Below are 15,398 nucleotides of genomic sequence, written 5' to 3' on the forward strand. Positions count from 1 at the left end.
AACTAATTGACTTAAAGACTATGTCACAACTAATATGTACTTTGACCTTGAAGGTCTCGGGTCTATAAGGTTTATTATCTCAGGATAAATTGGATATACTATACATCCCAGGAATTAATGGTATTTTAAGCAAAAGCTTTCCTAAACCGCAGTTTGGCGGCAGTAGAGGAAAAGCTAAAGAAAGGAAAATGACTATAGGAATTTGTCAGTTTTTATTACATCGAAGGAAAATGCATGTCTTTTTAAAAACAGCTATATCTTTATTGAAAATTAAGTATAAGCTTTGATAGACTGCGGGCATAGTCAAGTGCCTTTTTTATTCAGCATAATGGGAGTGGTCCCTGCATGAATCTTGTTCTCCTACTCTGACATCATTTAGTCTGGTTTGATTTAGAAAAGGTATGGTCCCAGAGACTTGTTGAAAATAGTCTTGGGTAGAGCTTGTTAAATCATGAACAGGCTTCAGCACATCTGTGAACTCTCTGAAATTTTATCAGATTTTGTGTGTGTGTGTGTACATTTTTCTGGAGAAAACACCCATGACTTAATAATAATTATAAATTGCACCTGTGTGTGCTAGTACTTACAGATAGAAGTGATTTCAGCAATGATTCTCAAACTATGGACAGGTGCCATGAGAGATGGCCTACATTTTTTTTTTTTTTTTTTGTAAAATGGATCCCCAGAAAGGCATTCTCCCTTTTATAATAGATAAATGATTTGCAGTTCCCCCCCCTTTTTTTTTTGCATGAAACTCAAGGCAACTTACTAGTAAACTAAGTAGATGAATTAGTAAGATTTGCATTGCCTTCTGGGTGTGTATATTAAAATTAGTGAGCTGTAAGATTTTCCTGACCTTTGTTCTCAGAGTCTTTTTTCTTATTTCTCCTAAGAAATTTTATTCCCATTCTGTATTTGGAAATATAAAGTTACTGCACATGTGCACATACATGCTGGAAAACTAGTACCGAGTTTTGGTGTCTTGTTCCACCTACATAGAATATTTTCAAGAAAGTTAGAGAGCCACTGGTATTTTTTTCCCCAGAGGGTGGGGTATAATGAGTTTTGGGGGATGGATAGTTAAATGAGCAGTTGTGTGTTTAAATTCTACTTAAGTATATAGTATCTTTTAAAAGATCAACCTTTATTACTGAAATAGAAAATTAAAATGAATAGATGGAGACAGTTTGACTTGCTGCTTTTGAAAGCTGGCCACAGCCTATATGTTTAGGATGGTAGATGTTTATCTTTCAACTTTAATCTTAAGAGTAATTGAATTTTTTTATTAGTAATCAAAACATTCATTTTCGCTCATGTTCAGTACATCTTGGAGTAATTGAGAAAATTCCAATTAAAATTGTATTTGCCAAACTATAATCAGTCCAGATTATGGACGCATTTTTTCTTACCATGTCAATAGCTCATTGTGCCACATTATGTAAGAGGTGGCCGTATTTTAGTAGTAAAGTAATACTTGAGATGTTAATGTATATTTGAAGCCTGTATCAAATAAACTCTGTAAAGGCAAGCTACCTGTCTGTAACTTAAATTTGTCCTTTGCAGTAGCAGCTGCAGATCTCAGTTATTTAAGATGGGCAAGCACGAAAAATTAAAATGAATTCTTCTAAATGAATATGGAGTATTTAATTTAGGAGCAGTGTGAATATGTATTTGTATATACAGTAACATGACACTGAAATTTGGAAATGTCTATTATGTTGACATTAAATTATACCTTATTTCCGAAATGCAACCATAATTAGCACAATCATGGAGACTTTGTCTTTTCAATATGATGAACACGAGGACTAGACCTTCTCAGTATTTTTTCTGTCCCCACTCCCAGTCTGGAAAATGGTCTTTTCTATGATCTTTCTCCTATGTAACTTGTTTTATGTTGCAAATTTTAGAAAGCTGCCAAGAGACTATTTTCAGGAGTTTGATGGCATCACTACCAAGAATTAGAAAGGAAGTCAAATTCGAGCACTGTCTTTGGGGCAAGTTAGAAGCTAGCATCTGAAGATCCAAACAGAAGAGTAGCTGTGTCACACTGCCTACTTGCAGATAGTTGTAGATCGTGGTTTCTTTATCTGTAAAACCTTTTGAATTTGATATTAATGATTGCTTCTAGCTCTACAATCCAGTAACGGTGCGCCTCTTCAGTTCCACTAGTGTAGTAATCATCAGATACCAGGTGTTGCTGTTTAGACTAAATCAGCATCTCCAGAAACAGATTCTGGATATACACTCTATATTTCAAAAAAATAAATATACATATTATTTAATGCCATAGCACTGGATTCCAACTTTTGGGTTAGTTGAAAAATATTTATTCCTGAAAAATCTATAATCTCACCATAGATTTCTGAACTATTTAGGACTAGGACTTTAAAAAAAACTCAGTAAGACTATTTCTACGAAGATGTTACATGTTTACAAATTTTCATTTACAGACATTTACACACACAGCATTGCCTTCTGGAAATATCTTGATTGTGTTATGAGACCCACCTACCTTTTAGAACTGCTTAGTCCCACTTGAATCCAGTGCTTTTCAGTCAGTTGTGTGGTATTTAAAGATTTAGGTGTTTTGATTTCTCTTTCTCTCAGCATTATTACTGGGCAACGATGATTCCAAGGCTAACATGCCATTCCTTCAGTTCTTGGACCAAATGAACTCTGAGTATGCCTGCTGCAGCCAAGACCCTGAGTGCTTGTTGCTACAGCAGAACTTGTGAAAATTCTATTGGGACAGTCAGGCCTTTCCTCAGGGCCCTACCCAGTTGGCTGAGATGATGTTTAATCTCTTTAATTCTGATTCAGGCTCAGAGGGCTCAGTCGGAGCAAGGAGAGGCAGACCTCAAAGCACCTGTGGAGAGCCAGCAGCAGGAGATTGAATCCTGGAACCTGGAATTAAGGACTAAGATGGAGAAGCTGGTGAAATCCATCAGCCAACTGAAGGACCGCAAGGATGCCTTCTACTTGTGATAGAAGACCCAGCCCCAGTGAGGATGTCCTCTTTAGACCCCCATCAGACCAGACATTAGCAGCTTCTGGAGAAAACCCCGTGAATGGGACAAAAGGAAAAAGGAGGTGCTGGATACCTTTAAAGCACTGCTAAGCCATTACCTACCCTAATCAAGCTACTGCCAGAGTTGGAGGCATGGAAAGCCCTGCAGCGAAATGCTTGCATTGGCATTGGCACCTGGACCACAGATGGAAAAGTTGGAGAAGTGTTCACGGCTGGAGGAAAGCTGTTGTTTTTCATCTGTATTAGCTGCTGGAGGACCTGAAGGGACTGCGTCACCTGGTTAGCTATCAGGATGACTCTCTAACCAAAGAGGAAGGTCCTGTTCACAGCGTTGCTAAAGTGTCTGCTTCAGAAAGCCTTTGTGGTAGAAACGCAGCCTTGCATGGCCCAAACTCCCCACCAGCCCTTCATCTTCAAGAGTGAGAGGAAGTTTACTGTCCTACAAGGCTGCTGGTAAGATTCCAGGAAGGCAGTGGGTCACTGACTGCAGAAGTCCCCATTGACAGGAATCCTCAGTTACAAGGTCTCCAGAAGTTCAACATTCTGACTTCAAACAAGAAAATTTTGACCCCTGAGAAGGGGCAGAGTGAGGGTTTAATGTGTAATTTTGACTACTTGACTCTGGTAGAGCAACATTCAGGTGGTTCCAGAAAGGGCATCATTAGGGACTGCTGAGGGTGATGGAGGAACTGTACATTATCAGCGTCATGGTTGGATACACCTACCAGGGTCTGAAGCAGGAGCTGAAAACAGATAGTCCTTTGTGTGATTATTTCTTTTTTTTTTTTTTTTAGGATTTTATTTATTTGAGAGAGAGAGAATGAGAGACAGAGAGCATGAGAGAGAGGAGGGTCAGAGGGAGAGGCAGACTCCCCGCCGAGCAGGTAGCCCGATGTGGGACTCGACCCCGGGACTCCAGGATCATGACCTGAGCCGAAGGCAGCTGCCCAACCAACTGAGCCACCCAGGCGCCCCTGTGTGATTATTTCTAACCTGAAGCTACTCAGTTGCTTGGGCCTTGGTTCTCTGGTTCAGTCTGCTCAGCTTAAGCTCTCAGAATCAGCAGTTTTTTTCTAGGCACCCCCCCCTCCCCCCCCAGCCCTGGCCCACCCAAAGCCCTCCTGGAGCTTGCTGGGCCCTGCTCTCAGTTGGCAGTTCTCCTCCTGTATTGGCCGAGACCTTGACCTGGAGCAGCTGAGCATGCTGAAGGACAAGCTGTTGGGGCAGAACTCTAGGATTGAGGGTACATTGTTGTCCTGGGCTGACTTCACGAAGCAAGAGAGCCCCCCCACCCCATGCAAGCTACCATTCTAGACATGGTTGCACAAAAATCTGGACTTGGTACATGACCACCTGAGGAATCTGTGGAATGATGGCCATTATCATGGGCTTTGTGAGCTGGAGCCAGGAGCACCAGCTGCTGAAGAAGACCCATCTCTGGAGCCTTTCTGCTACATTGCAGCAAATCATTGGAAGGGGACATAACCTGCTCCAGGGTGGAACCTCAGGACAGTGATAAGGTGATCTACTCTGTGCCGCCCAACAGCAGGGAGGTACTGCAGTCACTCCTGCTGACTGGACTCATCCAGCACTACCAACTGCTTTCTGAGGGAGAACATACCTGAGAATATGCTGTACTGCCTCTATCCCTGAATCCCCTGGAGTGAGGCTTTTGGGTACTACCACCAAGAGAAAGTTAATCTCCAGGAACAGAGAAAATACCTGAAACATAGGCTTCTTGTGCTGTCTGCAGACAGGTGGATGAGCTGCAACAACCACTGGAGCTTAAGCTGGAGCCAGAATTGGATTCATTAGGGCTGGAGCCCAGGATGGCATAAGGGCCAGAGCTAGGCCTGGAGTTAGAGCCACTGCTTGAGGCAGGACTGGATCTGGAGCCAGCACTAGAGCCCACACTAGGCGTGGTGGCACAGAGAGTGCCAGAGCCAATCCTGGGACCAGAACTGAAGCTGGAGCCTCTTCTAGAGCCATTTCCAGGGAACCTCAGGAGACAACTACCGTTGCTCTATGATATGCTTATAGTGTAACTTGAGATACAAATGAAAGTGGGGCCCCTGTGCATTTTGGTGTTTCCTGGTTATGTTAGAGCAACAGACTTGTTCAGAAAGAGGCCTTTCTGAACAGAAGTGGCTAATAAACTTTGTGCTGACCTAGAAAAGAAAACTGTAGATTTTTTGTTTGCTTATTTTTAAATAAAAAAGCCCTGTGCAGTTTATCTTAGTGTACCCAATCTTCTTTCATCTGGTATTATGAGGACTTGGCAGTTCTTGACAAGAGAATAGTCCATTTCATGGAGTAGGTGTCTTTCTTCCATATTAAATGTGGTATTTATTAAAGTTTATTTTCCTTTCTTAACCTTCTTGGCGTGATAATGGGTTGGTGGATGTTGAATGTAAAACAACAAATACTTATTATGACTATAACTTAAGCAGACACAAAGCTTGATGAGGAAGGAAGTTCACACCCAGTACTAGGGAAGTTGTGAGAACTCTGACCTGTTAGCGGTAGTCTTGGGGTAAGTGTTACCTGTCCAGCCATTAGAGATCCAAGGAGTTCACATTTATTAGAATTGGAATTTGTAAATATTTTTTTTTTCTGTTGAGATTATACATGCATTTGCAGGGATTCTCCCATCTGTATTTTCTTTTGCACTGATACGGTTGCACTTACAATGGCAGCTTTAACTATAATTTGACTCTTTACAGCCTACGTAGGAAATAAAAACAATTTTTAGTTTTATCTTTATTCTTAAAGCTTTTCATTTATTATTCCTTGAATAGTTAATTGTAAGGTAAATTGAAAAATATATTAAAACTGAGTGGAACATAAGCTTACTGATAACCTTGCCCCAATCCTGTTTTTTTAGCAGCTGTCTTTGGTTTAATGACACTGATCTAGAAATTTTTAAGCATCTTTGGTAAACCTTTCCTATGCAAAGCATCAAATGCTATGAATCAGTAGTTATGAAACCTCAGTTGGCATGGGGACTAGATGATATAAGTTAGTTGTAATCCAGAAACATTATCAAGGTTTATTCTGAATGCAGTATTTTCATAGATTGCCCTTGACATTAGCAAGACTAACCTCACCTATACTGAAAATTAATATTTAGTGCTCTTTAATGGTGGTGGCTGAGAACCTGAACTGAGGTAAAGACACTGCAATTCTTCCTCTGTAATGTCTTGCTTTCATTCTTTTGTTTCCATTATTTCTGTTTCCTCTCACCTTTAAGCCTTTATTCTCGTAAGAATAGCGCAAGTTTGGGGAAGATGGTGGAGTAGGGAGCACCAGGAATCTGTCTCCCCACCTGGACAACAATCGCACTGGCAGAATCTGTCTGATGTAGCTATTTTTGGAACTCTGAAATCTGTTGAAGGCTTGCAAATTCCATGGAAAGACTTGGGTTAATTTTGGTCAATTTCAGCTCTTAGGCCAAGCCAGTGGCAGGCAGCTGTGCACATGTTCCTGGAGTAGCTTGCACTTAGCTTGCAGAAGCCAGGGTGGGCAAAAAGGCCCTGGCTTTCATATATTGAGGATCTTTGTTCTAATTGCTGATTACTGCTTCTGATCACAGAGGTGCAGACAAAGAAGCAGGCAACCATTGTTCCAAGCCCCTCCCCCTCTGGCTGAAATGATACCCAGGGGATTTAAAGGACTAGTGTCCTTCCCCTCTTTTCCCCTTTCAGTTTTTCCTTTTCCTCCTTTTGGGTGCTAGATATTAAAGACTAGGAAATTCAAAAACAACTGCATATTGGGAGAAATGTAGGGTTTGTGCATGGCCAGAAAAAGGCTCAGAAAAGACCTGAGAATAAATTTATACCTAGGGCTGATCTTTCGCACAGAGACAGCCTGCAAAAAAGCAAACAGTGAGAAGGGGGAGAATCTGATTTCTAAAGGTACTACGTTACTAGACTCAAAGGGCCAGTGTTCAGTAAAAAATCACAGTTATGTATATAAAAGAAAAAGAAAAGTATGGCTCATTCAAAAGAAAGAATGATCAACAGAAACTGTCCCTGAAAAAAAACGCCAATGGCAGATATAGTAGACAAAGACTTTAAAAAAAACTCTTTTAAAGATTCCTAAGGAACTAAAAGAAGATGTGGAGAAAGTAAGACAAAGTATGAACAAAAGGGAAATATCAATTTTAAAAAGTACGAAAGCAAAAAGAAATACAGTAATTTAAATGAAAAATTCACTAGAGGATTCAAAGGCAGATTTGATTAGGTAGAAGAATCTGTGAACTTGAAGAAAAGACAATGGAAATATTATAATGAGTTTGAGGAACACAAAGAGAAAAGACTGAAGAAAAGCAAACAGAGCCTAAGGGACTTGTGGGACACCATCAAGTAGAACAGTGTATGTATTGTCAGAGTTCCAGAAGGAGAAGAGAGAGAGATGCAGAGAGAATATTTGAAGGAAAAAAAAAAAAAAAGGCTGAAAAATTCCCAAATTCAATGAAAGAAATGAATATAAACATGGGACAACCTTAAGGAACTCTAGTTAAAATGAACTCAGACAAACATTGACACACTTATCAAACCAAAATCAAGTCAAAATTTCATAATCAAAAATAAAATCAAAGTCAAATCAAAATTTTATTAAAATGCCAAAGACAAGGAGAATCTTGAAAGCAGCAGGAGATGTGAATCATCGTGTAGAAGGAATCTTTAATAAGATTATCAGCGTATTTCTCATGAGAAACTTTGGAGGCCAGAAGACAGTGGGCCAATATATTCAGAGTGCTAAGAGACAAAAACTATTAACCAAGAATTCTCTATCCAGCAAAACTTTCCTTAAAGAGTGAGGGAGAAATTAAAACATTCCCAGATTAACAAAAACTGAGGGAGTTGGTGATCTCTAGACCTGCCCTGCAAGAAATTTGCTCAAGGGAGTCCTGCAAGGTGAAATGAAAGAACACTAGTAAAGGTAAATGGGCAAATATAAAAACTAGTGTGATTGTAACAATGGTTTGTAACTATACTTTTTGTTTCCTACATGATTTAAGAGACCAGTATATTTAAGGTTCAATATATTAGTGTAAAAGCTAAAAGGGGTTGGGATTGAGCTGTAAAGGAACATAGTTTTTGTATGTTACTGAAATCAAGTTGATATAAATTTTGAGTATTATAATTTTAGGATCCTAGTTAAATATAATTCCCATGATAACAAGGAAAGTAACTCTAAGATATACACAAAAGGAGATGAGAAAGGAATTTAAACATTTCACTAGAAAAATGTCAGCTAAACACAGAAGATACTAATGCAGGAATTTGATGGGGGGAAAGCTATAAGGCATGTAGAAAACAAATGGCATAAAGGGCATAATCACTACTTCCTTATCAGTAATTACTTTACATGTAAATGGGTTCAACTCTAATGAAAAGACAGATTGGAAGAATGGATAAAAATACATGATCCAACTATATGCTATCTACAAGAGACTCATATTAGAACCAGAGACACAAACAGGTTGAAAATGAAAGGATGGGAAAAGATAATCCATGAAAATAGTACACAAAAGAGATCAGGGGTGGCTATTCTACTATCAAACAAAATAGACTTTAAATCAAGAGAGACAAAGGACATTGTATATGAATTCAGCAAGAAGATAGAACATTTAAACCTTTATGCACCTAATGACAGATCATCAAAATATATGAAGCAAAAACTCACAGAATTGAAGGGAGAAATAGTTCTACATTAATAGGTGAAGACTTCAATACCCCACTCACAATAATGGATATAATAACCAGATAGAAGATCAGTAAGGAGAGAATTTATTTTTTTTAAATACTTTTTATTAATTTATTTGAGAGAGAGCACACAAGCAGAGGGAGAGTCAGAGGGAGATGGAGAAGCAGACTCCCCACTGAGCAGGGAGCCTGACGTGGGGCTCTATCCTGGGACTCCAGGATCATGACCTGAGCCAAAGGCAGACGCTTAACCAACTGAGCCACCCAGGTGCCCTAGTAAGAGAATTTAAACATAACTCAGCTGAATCTGACAGACACCTACAGAACACTCTCCCCAACAACAGAATACACATCATTCTCAAGTTTATGTGAACATTTTCCAGGATAAGATTATATGTTAGGCCACAAATCAGTAAATTTAAAAATCTAGATACCATAGTGGGTATCTTCTCACCGTGGTGGGATAAAGTTAGAAATCATTATCAAAAGGAAGTCTGGAAAATTCAAAAAATTGTGGAAATTAACACTTTTAAACAACTAATGGATTAAAGAAAAAATCACAAGGGAAATTGGAAAGTACTTAGAAATGAATGAAAATGAAAAAACATTAAAACTTATGGGAAATTAAGGGGATGTGAAGGGGGAAATTTATAGCTATAAATGCTTATATTAAAAAACAAAGACCCAGAGTCAGCAACCTTACTTTACAACTTAAGGAAATAGAAAAATTAAAAAAAAAAAAAAAAAGGAACAAACTAGACCCAAAGCTTGCAGCAGGAAGTAAAGATTAAAGCAGAGAAAGATGAAATAGCAAATAGAAAAACAGTAGAGAAAAACAATGAAACTAAAAGTTGGTTCTTTGAGAAGATGAACAAAATTGACAAACCTTTAGTTAGATGTAGACTATGAAAAACCACAGAAAAGCCTTAAATTACTAAAATCAGAAATAAAAGTGGGGACATTACTGCAGATTCTACAGAAATAAAAAGAATTGTAAGAGAGTACTGTGAACAGTTGTATGTCAACACACTGGATAACCTAGATGAAATGGACAAATCCCTAGAAACACAAAACCTACCAAAACTGTATTATGAAGAAATTTTAAAAATATGAATAGATATATAATTAGTAAGGTTATCAAATCACTAATCAAAAATTTTTCAACAGGGGCGCCTGGGTGGCTTAGTTGGTTAAGCGACTGCCTTCAGCTCAGGTCATGATCCTGGAGTCCCAGGATCGAGTCCCGCATCGGGCTCCCTGCTCGGAGGGGAGTCTGCTTCTCCCTCTGACCTTCCTCCCTCTCATGCTCTCTGTCTCTCATTCTCTCTGTCTCAAATAAATAAATAAAATCTTTAAAAAAAAAATTTTTTTTTCAACAAAAAATGTGAATTCTACCAAACATTTGAAGAGGAACTAATTATAGTCTTTCTCAAACTTTTCCAAAAAGTTGAGGAGGAGGGACCACTTCCTAACTCATTCTATAAGGCCAGCATAACTCTGGTACCAGTGCCAAAGACATTATACAAACACCACAGACCGATACCCCTTATTTACATTGATGCAGAAATGCTCAAAAAAATGCTATCAAACAGAATCCAGCATATTAAAAGGGTTACAAACCATGATAAAGTAGGGGTATATTCCTGGAATGCAGTGATGGTTTAACCTAAAAAATTGAGCACTTTCATGTGTCATATCAACAGAATGTAGGATAAAAAACACATGATACCTCAGTTGATGCATAAAAAGCATTTGACAAAATTCAGCACCCTTTCATGACAAGAACAATTAACGTAGGAAGGAAACTACCTCAACATAATAAAAGCTGTATATGAAGAACTCACAGTGAACATCATACTCAGTGGTGAAAGACTGAAAGCTTTTCCTCTACAATGAGGAACAAGGCAAATGCCCACTTTTATCACTTCTATTCAACACATTATTGGATGTTCAAGCCATAACAATTAGCCAAGAAAAAGAAGAGACATCTAAATAGAAAAAGAATAAGTAATATTATCTCTTTTTATAGATAATATGGTCTTAATATGTAGCATATCCTAGGGATTCCACACACAAACAAATGGTTAGAACTAATAAATGAATTCAGTACAGGGTACAAAGTCAACACACAGAAATCAGTGTATTTCTAAGTGTGAACAATGAATAGTTGAAAAGGAAATTACAAAAAATTCTATTCACCATAGTGTCAAGAAAAATAAAATACTCAGGAATTCCTAAGCAAGGAAGTTAAAATGACTTATACAATGAAAATACAAAACATTGCTGAAAGAAACTGAAGATACATAAATAAATGAAAACACATCCCACGTTCATGGATTGGAAGACAATATTATTAAAATGTTGCTTTTACCCAAAGTTGTCTACACTTCATTGCATTCCATATCAAAATCCCTGTGATTTTTTTTTTTTTAAAGATTTACTTATTTTAGGGAGAGGGAGAACAAGCAGAAGGGGTAGAAGGAGAGAGAATATCAGGCAGACTCCGTGCTGAACACGGAGCCCAACACGGGACTTGATCTCACCCTGAGGTTATGACCTGAGCTGAAACCAAGAGTTGGCCACTTAACCAATTACGCTACCCTGGTGCCCCAGTGATAGTTTTTGTTTGGTTGTGTTTTTTCGCAGATAGAAAAACTCCTCCTAAAATTCATATGGAATCTCAAAGGACCCCAAATAGCCAAAATAATCTTGAAAAAATAGAACTGGAGGGCCCACAGTTCCTAATTTCAAATCATAACTGCAAAACTGCAGTAACGTAAACAGCATGGGATTGGCATGGAGACAGATATATAGCATAGTAGGATGGAAAAGAGAATGCAGAAATAAACCATCACATAGACGGTTAAATGATTTTTAACAAGGATACCAAGACCCTTTCCCCTGTGGGGGAAAGAAGTCTTTTCAACAAATGGTGCTGGGAAAACTGGATATCTACATGTGAAAGAATGAAGTTGGACCCTTACTGAACACCATATTCAAAAATTCAAAATGGATCAATGACCTAAATGTAAGACCTGAAATAATTATTGACTATAAATAAAGCGAGAAACTTAAGCAAGCTCAGGGAGTTAAGTTTATTCAGGAATAGCAGAGGAACTGCAGTTTGGAACAAACTGTAGCATGCTACAGGCGAGTCCATTGAAGATTTTTGGTAGGTTGTATTTATGGGCAGGGAATGGAAAGAGGGGAGAGTTCAGTTAGAGTCCGTTAAAATAAAAAACAGGAAACCAGCCTTGAAAATTTTCCTGAGCAAACGAAATCCTCCCTGTCACACAAACAAAGCTCAAGTCATCCCATTATGTGAGATCAATCCAATTTGAGCCATGTTCCATTCAAGCCTCTGGCAGAACTTTGCAAGGTTGATATAGGACAACCTCTGATTATCCTCCCACCCAAGAAAATTTCAACACTATCCACTTTCTGTAAATCAGACATTTCAGAGGACTCAGTCTTTTAGTCCTTAAATTTACCTTCCTGGGGGCACATATGTGAGATTCTCCCTCTTGTATTCTCCAGTTCTGTTTTAGATTGAAGTTCTTTCACACAACAAAACCATTAAAAGAAAACACATGACTAAAGCTTTACAACATTGGATTTGGCAATGATTTCTTGGATAGGACACCAAAGGCACAGGTAACAAAAGAAAAAATAGATGGAGCTTAATGGAAATTTTAAAATTTTGTGACTAAGAAGACACTGTCTATAGTAAAAAGGCAGCCCACAGAATGGGAGAAAATACTTGCGAATCATATCTGAGAAAGGTTTAATAACCATAATAATATAGAGAACTCTTAAAACTCAACAACAAAATCAAATACCCTAATTCAAAAATAGGCAAAGGACTTGAATAGATATTTCTGCAAAGAGGATAGATGGTTATTGAGCACATGAAAAGATGCTGAACATCACTAATCATTAGGGAAATGCAAATCAAAACTACAATGAGATAATCTCCTTACACGCATTAGTGTGGCTACTATGAAAAAAGCAGAAAACAGAATCACTAAATTCTCCTGGAACTAATATTACACTATGTGTTAACTAAGTAGAATGTAAATAAAAACTTGAAACATTAAAAAAAGAGAGGAAAAAATAAAACAGTAAAAAAAGAAGCAGAAAAGAGTTGGAAGGGATGTGGAAAAATTGGAACCCTTATGCTCTATGGGTGGGCATAGAAAATGGTACAGCCACTGTGGAAAACAGTATGGTAGTTCCTCAAAAATTAAAAATAGAATTACCATATGATCCATCAATTCCACTTCTGGGTATACAGCAAAAAGAATTGAAAGCAGTACCTTGAAGAGATATGTGTGCACTTACGTCTTAGCGCACAGTAGTTTAAACATGGAAGCAGTCCAAGTGTCCGTGGCCAGATGCACGGACAAGCAAAATGTGGTATAAATACAAAGGAATATTATTCTGCTTAGAAAAGGAAAGGAAAATACTCTGATGCCGCATATGTGAGGTATGTAGTCAAAATTATAATGACTGGGAGGGAGGAGAAAATGGGGAGTTTAGTGGTATAGAATTTCAGTTTTATAAGACGAAAAGAGATGGGGATAGATGGTGGTGATGGTTGTACAACAAGGTGGGATGTATTTAATACCACTGAACTGTACACTTACAAATAGTTAAGCCAGTAGATTTTATATGAAATCTGCTTTACCACAATAAAAAAGTTTTTTAGAAAATGTTACAAGTTCCTCTCATACCATCTTTCTAATACTGCTTTGTTTATATTGTTTCTGTGCTCAACAATTTCTCTTGGCCTCTGGTGTCTACCATTTGTCCATACCTCCCACTGTTGTCAAAATCATCCTCTGTGTTAGCTAAACTGATTACTTAACTTTTTCCCAAACCCATCTATGACCTTTTGATGTGTGATACACTTGGTATTCCTACCTTTAATGTTCTTTCCTCTCCTAATGTGTAAATCTTTTTAAGGACCTACATAAATTTGAACTCCCCTAGGAAATACTTCTTGATTGCCCCACTTATGGTGGCTTCTCTTTCTTTTAAAGACCTATGATATTTATGGTTTAAACAATTCATTTAGTAATTGGCACTGGTTGATGTTTGTTTGTGTTTACCTATCTCATTTCCTCAAATGTCTCCAAACTTAGTGGGCTCTAAGCTGTATCTTAAAATTATTTGTAATACCCATTTGACCATAAAATGAATTGATTTATTGCTATTTTGTGAAAATAATAACTAAAGGTGCTGTTTAGTGAATTCCAGACCTATTTTTCAGGAGTCACGAGCATCTGGTGATGTTTATGCAGAAGATACACTGGATATTCTGATTGGGTCCTAGCCCTTGTTAAATTTTTCTAGAGCAATTAAATGTGGTACCAGTAAAGTTGTCTGGCTGTCAGGGTAACTTTGTATATATTTACAGCCAATAAAATAATTTTTGCGAAATTTGGAATCTTAATTTGTTTTGCTGTAATACTATATCATATTAGTATTTGGGTACTGATCCTGATCTTTTATTCATGTGCTAGGTTAAATACAGGTAGTTATGAAAATGCCTCGCTAGGTCACTGTTGTAATGCTTGTAAAGATTTCATTTTGTTGTTAAGTCAGCAATTCTTTGTTACTTTACTATTGTACTGCATTTTCCCTATATGGAAATCAAGTGTTATGTCTTTGTTTAATAGTAAATAGTTTACACAGAAGTTTCTGTTTTGTGTGTGTGCATTTATACACACACGTATGCCTTCTCTAGGGTTGTAAGTAGGCTATTGAAGCAGTAAAGGAAATGTATTGCTCTTAAGAACCTGTGGAGAACATTTGAGTGACTTTTATGCCCTCTGTTAAACACCTGGAAAAATAGGTGAGTATTATGTCAAGAATTTTAATGGGGAATGTGTTTATCGTGTGCACAAAACTGAATAATGGATTAAATTTTTGACCTACTACAATAATACTCATATTAAGCAGTACCTTTTTTTTTCATAAGTTATTATTTCACCCATTGTTTTTGGAGAATCTAATTAGAATGTAAGTTGCTCAAGGGTAGGGATTTGATCTTATATTTCTTTGTATCCTCAACATCTCAGCTGATATCTTTATATCATAGTGTACCAACAAATGTTAAGATAATAAAATGTCTATTTTTCTGGCTTTGGGGAGTTTGTTTTTATTGTGTGAGAATGACTTTACTCTGATTTTACTTGGTGTGTTTTTTCTTTTTACAGCCCCATTGACAAACCTTCAGATTCTCTCAGTATAGGGAATGGTGATAATTCCCAGCAGGTAAGATTTTGATTCTGTATCGCTTCATTCATCTTCCATTCCCTGAAATGGCATTCTATCCAAGTGAATTTTCTGGGTAGTGGAAAATACTTTAAATACGGAAACAATTTAAAAATATGTTAGTGGGGCGCCTGGGTGGCTCAGTTGGTTAAGCGACTGCCTTCGGCTCAGGTCATGATCCTGGAGTGCCTGGATCGAGTCCCGCATCGGGCTCCCTGCTCAGCAAGGAGCCTGCTTCTCCCTCTGACCCTCCCTCCTCTCATGTGCTCTCTCTCTCTCATTCTCTCTGTCTCAAATAAATAAATAAATAAATAAAAAAGTAAAAATACTGTTAGTGGATATCTTTTTAAAATCTATTATACTTGTCTTCCTTTCTT

General features: G+C 37.8%; 1 protein-coding gene and 2 pseudogenes across 9 annotated transcripts in view; all 3 read left to right on the forward strand.

The window, feature by feature from the left end:
• CNOT4 (CCR4-NOT transcription complex subunit 4) overlaps window positions 1-15,398 on the forward strand; it is a 145,322-nt gene that overhangs the window by 92,821 nt on the left and 37,103 nt on the right. For all 8 annotated transcript variants that reach the window (XM_064574922.1, XM_045864216.3, XM_045864219.3 and 5 more), the window contains one exon: window positions 14,964-15,021. In XM_064574922.1, the coding sequence (XP_064430992.1) occupies window positions 14,964-15,021 (58 nt within the window). The remainder of the gene's footprint in view (window positions 1-14,963; window positions 15,022-15,398) is intronic.
• On the forward strand, window positions 2,686-6,544 carry LOC135362204 (signal transducer and activator of transcription 2-like; annotated as a pseudogene).
• Window positions 4,020-10,765, forward strand: LOC129045504 (signal transducer and activator of transcription 2-like; annotated as a pseudogene). Its single transcript, XR_008505310.2, has one exon. The product of XR_008505310.2 is annotated as a signal transducer and activator of transcription 2-like (transcript).

This window comes from Mirounga angustirostris, unplaced genomic scaffold, assembly GCF_029215605.1.
Source record: "Mirounga angustirostris isolate CCGP_5_RB_7025 unplaced genomic scaffold, mMirAng1.0.hap1 SCAF_12, whole genome shotgun sequence".
Classification (NCBI taxonomy): domain Eukaryota; kingdom Metazoa; phylum Chordata; class Mammalia; order Carnivora; family Phocidae; genus Mirounga; species Mirounga angustirostris.